At 33.2% G+C, this 14,206-nt stretch overlaps 1 protein-coding gene across 1 annotated transcript; it reads left to right on the forward strand.

The window, feature by feature from the left end:
• Positions 1-649: 649 nt before the first annotated feature.
• On the forward strand, positions 650-13,021 carry LOC117342531 (retinol-binding protein 4-like). The gene is made up of 2 exons (XM_033904710.1): positions 650-1,215; positions 12,190-13,021. Exons 1-2 carry the CDS (start codon positions 849-851, stop codon positions 12,600-12,602), a joined length of 780 nt encoding a protein of 259 aa, XP_033760601.1. The 5' UTR covers positions 650-848; the 3' UTR covers positions 12,603-13,021.
• The last annotated feature ends 1,185 nt before the right edge of the window (positions 13,022-14,206 follow it).

Here is a 14,206-nt window from a genome sequence, read left to right on the forward strand (position 1 = left end):
ATAACCTCAAAGTCAAGTTTTGCTACTTTAATTTAGATAATGCTATCTTAGAGATATTTTCGTCATTTGCAATAGATTACTAATACATCTATTTCATATTTAACCCTTCGAAATACTCAATTCCATAAAATTCGAATCTAACTGTTTACAATAACTGCTCAAACTCAATTATTGTCATATCAGCTACAAAACTGGCATGACCTATGTATGTATGGAAAAGTCTATCATTATCATGGAAATAACAGCAGACAAATGTAGATTTAACTGTCATATTAGTCAACTTCATAACAATGACCATTGTTGTTTCTTCATTTTCGGCTCAAACCATTTCCGTGACATCTTAAAATGTTGGTCATATAATCTTAACGTTGTACATTATTTTAAATAAACGACAATGACTGAAATCAAGCCATCCTGCCAGACATAAGTAATACAAAGTTGTATCATGAAAGATTAACAGGCTAATAAAACTGTTATAGCCAATATAATGTCGCATGGACGTAACTATTATTGCCTACACTTTCGGTGTCCATTCAATCACGTGATAAAAGTTGACAGTCACTGCATGCCCTGTGGTCACTTTAGTACTGAAATAGATGTTATCTGTCAAATGACATACGCGATATACTACTGAAAACATAAGTAGGTACTCTTTGCTATAGTCATATGTTAGGTGACTGTAAAGAAACCAGGTCTTGTTCCAGAACTCTCTAAGTAGTGGCCCTTTCTAGCAGCGACAAAATAAAAAGCGGATTGGCTGCCGAATAGTAGCGAATGTTAGTAGTACTAAAGGACTAACACGTGGAAGCTCTAGTACCCCAGCCGTTTAGGAGTGAACAACAATCGACATGGATTTAAAATCACAAATACTGATAGTTTTGTGTTTGTCTTTGACTATGTATTGGTGCAACGGTCAAGGCTACCAAGATTGTAATATTGATAGATTCCGGGTTCAGCAGAACCTGAACATGTCACGGTTTGGGGGCCAATGGTACGGTATATCGGCCAACAGGGAGTTCAACCCTGTCACAGTCGCAACACGTAACAATGGGGGAATGGGCCAGGGTGTTAACGGAGGAGGCTGGGGTATGTTTTCAGGTTTCAACGCTGGAATGCCTCGACAAACACCTTGGGCGAATACGAGACCGATCAGAAATCTACAGTACTACTTCGAAATTTTATCTGGAAAAAATGGTACCATGCGTACATATTCGAGTAAGTAAATGTTTCAATTATATTCTTAATTGCATGCATATATCGACAATTCATTCTAGGCATTTTTCGCTCTCATTCTGGTTAGAAAGGTCATGTTGAAAATAGAATTTATCATATTCAGCGTTGAGTTTGTATGTCCACTGGCTTAATCTTGTTATGATTAACTAAAAACATTGATTTCCATTGAATCAATCTTGGTATTATATCGTGAACTAGAAACATTACTTTTGATTGGATCAATCTCGTATTATTTGGTTAATTTGAAACATTGCTTTCCATTGGCTAAGTCTTGGTATTATTGGTTTAACTTGAAATCTTGCTTTCCGTTGGCTCAATCTTGGAATTTACCATTATTGGGTTAATTTGAAACATTGCTTTCCATTGCCTATATCATGGTATTATTGCGAAATTTTGAAATATTGCTTTCCATTGGCTCAATCTTGCTATTCACTATTATTGGGTAAATTCAAACTTTGTTTTTCATTGGATTAGTCTTAGTATTACTGTGTAAACTTGAAATATTTCTTTCCATTTGCTCGATCTTGGTATTATTTGCTTAATTTGAAACATTGCTTTCTACGGCAGCGTATTAGAGCTAATATAAAAAAAAAATATTAAATCGTACGTACTTTCCAACTCTTCACTAACATTATGTTTATTCTGATGATGTTAATGTCACTTGCCTGACCATTTGTTAGATCAATCGATAGGTGTAATCTTTCATCATCGTCATGGAGATCAGGAATAGTTCTATTTGTTGGGTTGTTGTGTACACTTGTAGTGATCGCTGTTCTTTAGTGCGAATGGCGGTTTCATCTTTACCACCACCCGGTTCAAATTCAAACTTTTGTATTTTACCTTGACGATTTTCAAGCAAAGACGCTGATCATTCTGGAACGTTCAAACATATTGCATTTTTCATATTTTGCCATTGACACAATTGGTTACAAAATGAGCTGACAAAAATGAAATACCTACCGACGGATAAAAACAACTTAATTATAGCTTAGTATCTATAGAAGCTATAATTAAGTTGTTTTTATCCGTCGGTAGGTATTTCATTTTTGTCAGCTCATTTTGTAACCAATTGTGTGTTAGAATAAAAATACCAGACAATATGTACAATAAAACAGTAAACGATAAACTAGGGCAAATACGAACAAAAAACACAAAACTGCATGGAGAAACCTGAAACAATACAGGCTTTCTCGAATTGCCAATTTTTAGTTAGAATTAGGGATGATGATTCAGAACTATGATTTGTATATGTGATGTTTTTTTTATATATCGTATACGTTTTATGATTATGTGGAGATAACATGAAATAACGATATGCCGCGAACATCTAGTATATGTATTGGCAGTGCAAGGTGTTTTCGACCGTCATTCACAGGGCATGCTACACTCTGAAATATGTTAAGGTTGTGTTTGTTCTTACTGATCATCAATGAGGTATTTCAAACAATGTTTACTCATTATTGTGTTTGATTTAGGGCGTCTCCATTACTGTCAGAATTGTCAGACAATTTCTGAAAGTGCGTTTGAGTTATGAAAATAAATAAATAGATTACTTACTACAGTTGTAAATTATATTACTTATTTTGCGTTCCCTATAGCAATATTATCTATACAATGTATGTACATACAGCAGGACTGAAAAAAACGCCTACTTTTCTGAGAATTACTTTCACGTATGTGTTTTTCCAATTTTCTTGCTTTCCTATTTCCTGGTGTCCGTGTTCTTTATGCTTGCCAGAACAACATCTTACATAATTGTATTTGCCATTTGTCAATTTACATCGCTTCGTTTACTTATACATCTTTGATGCGACATTTGTGTTTTTATTTATTTTTATTGGAATTCTGAACATCAGGTTCTAAAAATCTTTTCCCGTGACATTAGAACGAGATATGATGTTTTTCAAAATATGGGAGTGTCTCACATGAATAGAATGTTTATCTCCTAAAATACAAACTAGTTGTTAGACCTTCTTCAATTACTTTATGATAGGATATGAAAAGACGTCCTGTGTTAAATGATGTCTGAATCGAAGTTAATAAACTATTTTCTTGTTTAATGCCTGTACTCAACAGCTTTATACTAATTGGATATGTTACGACATACTGGGTATCATTAAGATAGGTCACTAATCAAAGGCGGAAACATTTTTATTGGCAATGTACAGTTGATCTCTGTTAGGCCTTAAGATAAATTTCAAGAACATTAGATACATTAAGCGTGTCTGAAGCTCCGGATAAATAACATTTTCTAACTTTTTATATTGCACCATGTATGATTTTTCACTGTTGAAACATTAACTGATCTGAAATACAAAGGAAAGGAACGTAACATATGCACACTAACAGTGATTTATTACATTTTTACCAGTGAAATATAAAAAAAAAAATATTCATTCTATAACAGTGATATTTTTCACTTTCTCTGATTAGACCAATCAGAACACTGCTTACAAACGGCAATGGGGAAAATAAAGATTTGCATATAGCTCTTCGTCATGTTATATGACGTCATAATGCAAGATAGAATACATAACGTCACGATTTGGCGTGAATTCGTGAGTCGTTGACAGGGGACCGCAATGAATTTTGTGATAGATTGAGCTGCCTCAATATATTTTGCTATAAAATGTTATAAACAGAATATCTAACCGTATCTTTAGTAATACCAAACACATTTCTCGGGTGGCTAATATATTTGGTATTACTGAAGAAACTGTTAGACATACTCTATATATTGCACCACTGAAGACATTTAAAAGAGTATTTAATGAAGAATACATAGAATTATAATATCTTAAAATTTCGTAATAATCATTATTATTTTAACATTTTAACTTCATATATGTAAAATATGTAGAACTTAAATAATGTTCATGTGATAATGACGGCAACCTTTTAATTTCTTCTCTTGTTACTGATATGTAAACATAAACTGATATGACGAGCTTCCTTTTCGTTACAATATACATATTATATCTATATAAGATTTGTTTGTAACACAGTGTCGGTCTAATGCACAGCATGTGCACATAAATGTCACCCTTGTCATTTTCATCAAATTGGGAGTGAGCACCTTATCTGTGGGTAAATCGTCATCACGTGAGGTCATTTACATATTCCGGATCTAATGTCTAATTTTGATTTACAGTTTAACATCAGATTGACTTACATTTCTATTTGGTAAACCAATTTTTTTTTTTTTTTGGTTATATCTGCCTCATTAAATCCAGGTCATACATGGAGTTCTTTTAACAGTTATATAAGATATATACAATCCCCCCTAAGTTGTTTGTGGTCTCTTAAAATGTAGAGTCTGAATGTGTACTGGAACTATCTTGTACTCAAAGTACTACTGTTTTTAACATTTCAAATACTTTACTTCCAACAGTTTATATTTTTATCACCTTGATAGCATATTCCGAATGTCTAATATAGATTTACATTTTAACATCAGACTTAAATTTCCATTTGTTAAACCAACTTTGTTTTGTTATACCTGCCTCATAAATCCTGGTCATAAATGGAGTTCTTTTAACAGTTATATAAGATATAATTTCAAACTGGTACTATTACTTTATGTCTTTGATATTATAATGGAAGCATGTACAGAGTATTAGAGGTCAATATGTAAATCAACATAGATTAATATAATTTTCATGTTTGAGTTAAGTAAATACTTATCAAACATTCCATACACCAACTGCAGCTGGCCTTATGTCTTTTTTTTTTTTTAAGTTTGAACATTTAACTTTATGATTTTATAATTGGCTTGAACAACCATTGTACATTCATGAACTGCTTCTGTTACATATAATGAATGAGTGACACATATCATGATAGATATTGACTGGATGGGAATAGAAAATGATGTAGTTCCAACAGGTCAGTTTTACAGGTAAATGGTACATAGGTTGCCGCGTCCAACTGCCCTTAGGCAAATTTTACCTCAGGCTCTATAATCTTATTTCCTGGATGAGAACAATGTGTACTAATTACGGGTATAAGGCTATAGGTTGGTTTGGGAAAAGGTGAATTTACATTCATTATACCATTTGGAATTACACTGAAATTATTTTTTTTTTACTTTAATCTCTTTCTTTACAATTAATTTTTTAAAGCAATGTCTTTATATTTTTGAATATAACAAGATAAGAACTGCATCATTTCTTAATTTGATTTGCATTAATGTTTTTTGAACTTATATCATTCAACATTGTACCTCTACATACCGGACACCTGCATAAACCAGCCAATACGTTTGGCCTCAATGACTTATGGTTTAGACAGATTACAATGTAATAAATATAAGAAACAGCTTATTTTTACTTTCTAATTTCAGTATAGAATGACTTCATTTCAATAGAGTTGGTCTTCTTAAACCTGTTAACCAATTTGTTAATGGTTTTACTACTTATCTTGACATTTCCCCCTTAATTACACTGGTATTTCATTTATACATGTAATTTTGGTCTGATTAAGGCCTCTCAAATGGAGAGCTACAATCCTTTCCTTCAAGTCAGGAGATAATCTTACTGTTCTGTTAATTGGCCTGAGGTTATAACACTGTGACCCTGCTTTGCACAGCTTCATCATTTGAAGCCATACAGTGACAAAATTGACACAGGTATTTCTGTGAACCCAGGACAGTACCTGTAGCTGGCTCCTAAAACTCACCTGGCACAGTTATCAGGGGTGTCAGGCCAGAGTCAGTCATGCATGACCAATAATAATAGCAATTAAACAGATACTGTCATTCATTATGGGTAGTCCAGAACTACATACTTGTGTGTACGTTATGTCAGAACATTAATTTAACTAGGTAATGCTCGTAAATATGTACAGTTGTAAATGTATATTTTTCTAATGAAACTAAAATGATTGTTTATTTTATAATTACTTGCCTGAATTGAGTACATGTATGTAGAGAATATCTTATTAAAAAAACACATAATTCAGTAAACTTTCAATAACATAATATAGATATAGTATCTAAACTTCCTTTACAGTCATGATATATGTACAGTAATAAATATTCTAATTGAAATAATTTTCAATTCCTTAATAAAATGAAATACAATTTACTTACATCTTAATGAAATATGAAATAATAAGCAATTAACTTTCATAGAAACCTGATTATAGCATAAATTGTATAACTGTCTTTTATGGATCTTAATAAATATAAATTTAACATGAAGGCATTATTATCATGTATTAACAATAAAAGAAATATTCCTAGTAGACTAAACAAATGTTAATAGTAATATTAACAGAACAAAAGTAATTTGTAAAAATCTATTTATTTATATGTAAATTATATTAAAAGCATCAAAATATTAATATATATATATATATAGTCTGATTATAGAACTGGGGTAGGCATGGTGTCTTATAGGACTCCAGGTAGACTCGGAGTCCACTTGGAGTGCACTCCAAGTTTACCTGGAGTCCAAACGGAGTGCACTCCAAGTCCAAATGGAGTGCACTCGGAGTGCACTTGGGTGTAACCTTTAGTCTACACTCAACTGTACTCTCCATCTGACCATTATATTTGACTATTCATGTAGTTAATTATTCAATTTGTTAAAATTTTCATAATTGCTGTACTTTTTGGGGCATCTATTCATTGTTGCTCTTTGAGACTCACATTTAGTCGCCTCCCGCCATCATGCAACCGCATCTTGGTCCGAGTTGGCCCGAATCGTCTGTTTCCCGTAGCGTCCTGTAGGGACACTTCGGCATTCGTATTTCTTATATTTTCAGTCTTGATAAATATTTGTAGTAGTTTTTTCACACCACTCTCTATAATTCTAATGATCTAAAACATGTTTTTCTAAAGTTTTTCAGACTTTGTACACGATATTTAATCAATCACCGTAGAGACGATAATGCAACATTTTTTATTCTGAAATCTGATATCAATGCAATGTCGTCCATTAGCAGTATTTAGGGACGAATCGTCTTTGAACTCTTCGATATACTTTCACGTGCGGGGGAATTCAAAATATCTCTGCCGTTGGTCGCATAGCGTTCTAGTGTTGAACATGATGCAGTCACGCTAGTATCCGCCTTCGGCCCACGTTTGCCGAAGGGTTCATTGTGGTTTCTCCAGTTACTAAAACGTTATTCTTATTGTATTTTATTGTATTTCCAGTACTTCTTATATATATTATGTGATTGTATTTGTAATTTTTTGTGTTTTGATAAAGGGGCGGATTGCCTCGAAAATTTAACAAGCCTTATTGTTCACACTGTTTGAATTACTTCTTTGCCCCATATAACCATTACAAGTAATTCGTATCCTCCATACATTTATGTGAGGATCCAGTGTTATCTGGATTATACTGTTTATATTACTTCTTTGACCCATACACATATATATATATATACTAGAAATATTTCTTCAACTAAATATCACCAAGGTGGAACCCATGGAGGGTTTGTGCAGAAGAGGAGAATCTCCCTTCTTGTTAACGTTATACCGATATTAAATAATATATAGCCAATAGCTGCTACAATGAGTCTATACCTCAAAACGAGAAAGGCTGTTCACTAGACAATAAACACAATTAAACGACTTAAATGTGGCTAGACATGGCTATGAGTAGAAGGGATATTTGTATTTAGGATGTAGACAAGGTTTAGTATACATTTGGTAAGGATGTAGACAAGGTTTAGTATACATTTGGTTAGGATGTAGACAAGGTTTAGTATACATTTGGTTAGGATGTAGACAAGGTTTAGTATATATTAGTTAGGATGGAGACAAGGTTACGTATACATTTGGTTATGATGTAGACAAGGTTTAGCATATAATTTGGTTAGGATGTAGGCAAGGTTTAGTATACATTTGGTTAGGAAGTAGACAAGGTTTGGTATATACATTTGGTTAGGATGTAGACAATGTTTAGTATATATTGGTTTAGGATATAGACAAGGTTTAGTATACATTTGGTTAGGATGTAGACAAGGTTTAATATACATTTGGTTAGGATGTACACAAGGTTTAGTATACATTAGTTAGGATATAGACAAGGTTAAGTATACATTTGGTTAGGATGTAGGCAAGGTTTAGTATACATTTGGTTAGGATGTAGACAAGGTTTAATATACATTTGGTTAGGATGTACACAAGGTTTAGTATACATTAGTTAGGATATAGACAAGGTTAAGTATACATTTGGTTAGGATGTAGGCAAGGTTTAGTATACATTTGGTTAGGATGTAGGCAAGGTTAAGTATACATTTCGTTGGGATGTAGACAAGGTTTAGTATACATTTGGTTAGGATGTAGACAAGGTCTAGTATACATTTGGTTAGGATGTAGACATGGTTTAGTATACATTTGGTTAGGATGTAGACAAGGTTTAGTATACATTTGGTTAGGATGTAGACAATGTTTAGTATACATTTGGTTAGGATGTAGACATGGTTTAGTATACATTTGGTTAGGATGTAGACAAGGTTTAGTATACATTTGGTTAGGATGTAGACATGGTTTAGTATACATTTGGTTAGGATGTAGACAAGGTTTAGTATACATTTGGTTAGGATGTAGACAATGTTTAGTATACATTAGTTAGGATGTAGACAAGGTTTAGTATACATTTCGTTAGGATATAGACAAGGTTTAGTATACATTTGGTTAGGATGTAGACATGGTTTAGTATACATTTGGTTAGGATGTAGACAAGGTTTAGTATACATTTGGTTAGGATGTAGACAAGGTTTAGTATACATTAGTTAGGATGTAGACAAGGTTTAGTATACATTTGGTTAGGATATAGACAAGGTTTAGTATACATTTGGTTAGGATGTAGACATGGTTTAGTATACATTTGGTTAGGATGTAGACAAGGTTTAGTATACATTTGGTTAGGATGTAGACAAGGTTTAGTAAACATTTGGTGGTTAGGATGTAGACAAGGTTTAGTATACATTTGGTAGTTAGGATGTAGACAAGGTTTAGTATACATTTGGTTAGGCTGTAGACAAGGTTTAGTATACATTTGGTTAGGATGTAGACAAGGTTTAGTATACATTTGGTTAGGATATAGACAAGGTTTAGTATATACATTTGGTTAAGATGTAGACAAGGTTTAGTATACATTTGGTTAGGATGTAGACAAGGTTTAGTATACATTTGGTTAGGATGTAGACAAGGTTTAGTATACATTTCGTTAGGATGTAGACAAGGTTAAGTATACATTGGTTAGGATGTAGACAAGGTTTAGTATACATTTGGTTAGGATGTAGACAAGGTTTAGTATACATTTGGCTAGGATGTAGACAAGGTTTAGTATACATTTGGTTAGGATGTAGACAAGGTTTAGTATACATTTGGTTAGGATGTACACAAGGTTTAGGATATATTTGGTTAGGATGTAGACAAGGTTTGGTATACATTTGGTTAGGATGTACACACGGTTTAGTATACATTTGGTTAGGATGTACACAAGGTTTAGTAAACATTTGGTGGTTAGGATGTAGACAAGGTCTAGTATACATTTGGTAGTTAGGATGTAGACAAGGTTTAGTATATACATTTGGTTAGGATGTAGACAAGGTTTAGTATACATTTGGTGGTTAGGATGTAGACAAGGTGTAGTATACATTTGGTGGTTAGGATGTAGACAAGGTTTAGTATACATTTGGTGGTTAGGATGTAGACAAGGTTTAGTATACATTTGGTTAGGATGTAGACAAGGTTTAGTATACATTTGTTAGGATGTAGACAAGGTTTAGTATACATTTGGTGGTTAGGATGTAGACAAGGTGTAGTATACATTTGTTAGGATGTAGACAAGGTTTAGTATTCATTTGGTGGTTAGGATGTAGACAAGGTTTAGTATACATTTGGTGGTTAGGATGTAGACAAGGTTTAGTATATACATTTGGTTAGGATGTAGACAAGGTTTAGTATACATTTGGTGGTTAGGATGTAGACAAGGTGTAGTATACATTTGTTAGGATGTAGACAAGGTTTAGTATTCATTTGGTGGTTAGGATGTAGACAAGGTTTAGTATACATTTGGTGGTTAGGATGTAGACAAGGTTTAGTATACATTTGGTGGTTAGGATGTAGACAAGGTTTAGTATTCATTTGGTGGTTAGGATGTAGACAAGGTTTAGTATACATTTGGTGGTTAGGATGTAGACAAGGTTTAGTATACATTTGGTTGTTAGGATGTAGACAAGGTTTAGTATATACATTTGGTTAGGATGTAGACAAGGTTTAGTATACATTAGTTAGGATGTAGACAAGGTGTAGTATACATTTGTTAGGATGTAGACAAGGTTTAGTATTCATTTGGTTAGGATGTAGACAAGGTTTAGTATACATTAGGTTAGGAAGTAGACAATGTTTAGTATACATTTGTTAGGATGTAGACAAGGTTTAGTATACATTTGGTTAGGATGTAAACAAGGTTTGGTATACATTAGTTAGGATGTAGACAAGGTTTAGTATACATTTCGTTAGGATGTAGACAAGGTTTAGTATACATTTCGTTAGGATGTAGACAAGGTTTAGTATACATTAGCTAGGATGTAGGCAAGGTTTAGTAGACATTTCGCTAGGATGTAGACAATGTTTAGTATACATTTGGTTAGGATGTAGACAAGGTTTAGTATACACTTGGTTAGTATGTAGACAAGGTTTAGTATACATTTGGTTAGGATGTAGACATGGTTTAGTATACATTTGGTTAGAATGTAGACAAGGTTTAGTATACATTTGGTTAGGATGTAGACAAGGTTTAGTATACATTTCGTTAGGATGTAGACAAAGTTAAGTATACATTTGGTTAGGATGTAGACAAGGTTTAGTATACATTTCATTGGGATGTAGACAGGTTTAGTATATATTTCGTTAGGATGTAGACAAAGTTTAGTATCCATTTCGTTGGGATGTAGACAAGGTTTAGTATACATTGGTTAGGATATAGACAAGGTTTAGTATACATTTGGTAAGGATGTAGACAATGTTTAGTATATATTGGTTTAGGATGTAGACAAGGTTTAGTATACATTAGTTAGGATATAGACAAGGTTTAGTATACATTAGTTAGGATGTAGACAATGTTTAGTATACATTTGGTTAGGATGTAGACAAGGTTTAGTATACATTTCGTTAGGATGTAGACAAGGTTTAGTATACATTGGTTAGGATATAGACAAGGTTTAGTATACATTGGTTTAGGATGTAGACAAGGTTTAGTATACATTGGTTAGGATGTAGACAAGGTTTAGTATACATTGGTTAGGATGTAGACAAGGTTTAGTATACATTTGGTTAGGATATCAACAAGGTGTAGTATACATTTGGTTAGGATATAGACAAGGTTTAGTATACATTTCGTAAGGATGTAGACAAGGTTTAGTATACATTGGTTAGGATGTAGACAATGTTTAATATACATTTGGTTAGGATGTAGACAAGGTTTAGTATACATTTGGTTAGGATGTAGACAAGGTTTAATATACATTTGGTTAGGATGTAGACAAGGTTTAGTATACATTTGGTTAGGATGTAGACAATGTTTAATATACATTTGGTTAGGATGTAGACAAGGTTTAATATACATTTGGTTAGGATGTACACAAGGTTAAGTATACATTTGGTTAGGATGTAGACAAAGTTTAGTATACATTGGTTAGGATGTAGACAAGGTTTAGTATACATTTGGTTAGGATGTACACAAGGTTTAGTATACATTTGGTTAGGATGTAGACAAGGTTTAGTATACATTTGGTTAGGATGTAGATAATGTTATAAGTTGATTGTGAATCGATAAACACAAGAAATAACTTTTTTTTTTTCATTTTCGGAAATTAAGTTTCGCATAATGATTGCTTTCGGTTTTATTTTTGCTGTGCGCATAAACACGTTCATAAATACGTAGTCGTCCTTCTCTCAATAAAACTTAATGATGTCGTTTTTTTTATCCTCAGGTGGAGCAGTAATGGGAAGAAGATGTTACTATGCACAAGGCATCAATAAACCGACAAATCTATCGATCCCAGCCAAAACCGACTTCCTATTCCAAGGTAGCAGCTTCCCTATCTGGATAATCAGTACAGACTATGAAGGATACGCGGTTATCTACTCCTGTTGGAACACCGACGTCAACGGAGAGTGTACCCCTGATAGTTCTTACGTCATCTCTCTGAACCGCGTCATGGAAGGTCACACGGCTGAGGAACTTAAACAGGTCGAAGCCGCCAGTTCATATGTTTGTGTTCAACCCAATCTACTGCGCCCCGTTATTCATGATGGCGGTTGTGCTTTTAATGCCACAGATTTTCCGAGTCAGGAATTTGCTATTATGAATGACATCAACAATAATTATTTCTCGATGCTTTAAAATCGACTCACAAAACCTGTCATCCGTGCCTTTACCAAAAGGTGTGAAAAGAATGTAACCACTCACTTAATAAATAGAAATTGACTTATTTGGTAAAGTGAGTGATGATCAATTCGTGTTGCTAACTCAGTACATCGACAACAATTAATTGAGGATACCTGACATCACAATGACAATGACAATTGTTTATTCTCGTAAACTGTACAGGGCAGAGAATATGAACATTAACAAATGCAAAATAATTACATTTTATAGCTGCGTTTTGTAATTCCGATAATTACACATTCGTATTACATTGCTTGTTTATAAGGGTACAACATCCACAGTGCAGTGTTAAAACCAGTAAAACAATGGAATGCTTACACTATGCTTCACAATTGTTTCACATTTTGAAATAAAAGTACGTGTACAAAACGTTATATCACTGGCTTATAATATGTATTTTGACTTGCCGACCTCGATAATGTACGACAATTCTTTGATGTAAGGGTTTTTCTGAATTATTTGAGTTCTATTTGAGGAACAACCCAGTTTTTGATATTTTTAGCTTAGCAAACACATCGCAGTGTTAATATCACTCCTGAACATTTCAATGTTAAACACACTCTTCTGTAAACTTTGGAAACAACACCAAGATACTGGTCTCACAATAAATGCATTACATAAAAACACATTTATCCAACCTATTTTGCTATTTTTGTCAACGTTTATTAAGTTTTACAAACGTCAGTCACTTCAAGTTTAACTATTTCTAAACAAAACCATTTTAACTGTGAAATGTTTTGCCTAGACTTAACTCATTTTTGTCAATGGATTAAAAATTCAAAAGTATTAGAGCTCCACTTAACTTTGAATCCACATTTTAATCATAAATTAAACAACACCATTGATATGTTATCAGTTTACAAACTGATTGCCTGCATGGATACATAGATTTATTCTGACAGCATACATAAAATATGTACAGGATTTACATCCTTTGATTGTCAGCTCGTAATAAAGTTATTGATATAGTAAATAATTGTTTAGTTCACAGCTTGATTTTCTCTTGAAACAGTACTTTTGTGGCTGATTTTTCCAATGTTCATCAAGTTTATATTTGAATTGTTTAACTGATATGGCATTTACAACATCAATGGGAGACTATTCCACATACCCGCAATTCTCTGCGTGAAAGAATATTTTCTGATATCTAATCTTGAGAATCCTTTATGTATTTTAAAGTTACGTCCGCGTTTGATTTGCCCTACATTTACCGAAAACAATTTTGTGACTTCCCCGTCATATTTTCCGCAGATGATTTTAAAGACCTCAATCATGTCTCCACGAAACCGTCTATATACTAACGTTGGAAGTTACAGTTTTTGCAGACGTTCAGAATATGACAGATTAGACAAACCAGGAACTTGCTTTGTTCTTCGACGTTGAACATTCTCTATTGTTTCTATATGTTTCGCCAGATGAGGACACCAGACTTGGACCGCATTGATGAAGAATTTTACAATCCTGTTCATTATTAATTGCATGCTCTAAAAGCTTTCGTGTAGTCAGCAAAAAGATAAGTTCCGGTCCAATTGCTCGTTACGTCTAGCATATCATTTATA

Source organism: Pecten maximus, chromosome 14 (genome assembly GCF_902652985.1).
Source record: "Pecten maximus chromosome 14, xPecMax1.1, whole genome shotgun sequence".
NCBI lineage: Eukaryota > Metazoa > Mollusca > Bivalvia > Pectinida > Pectinidae > Pecten > Pecten maximus.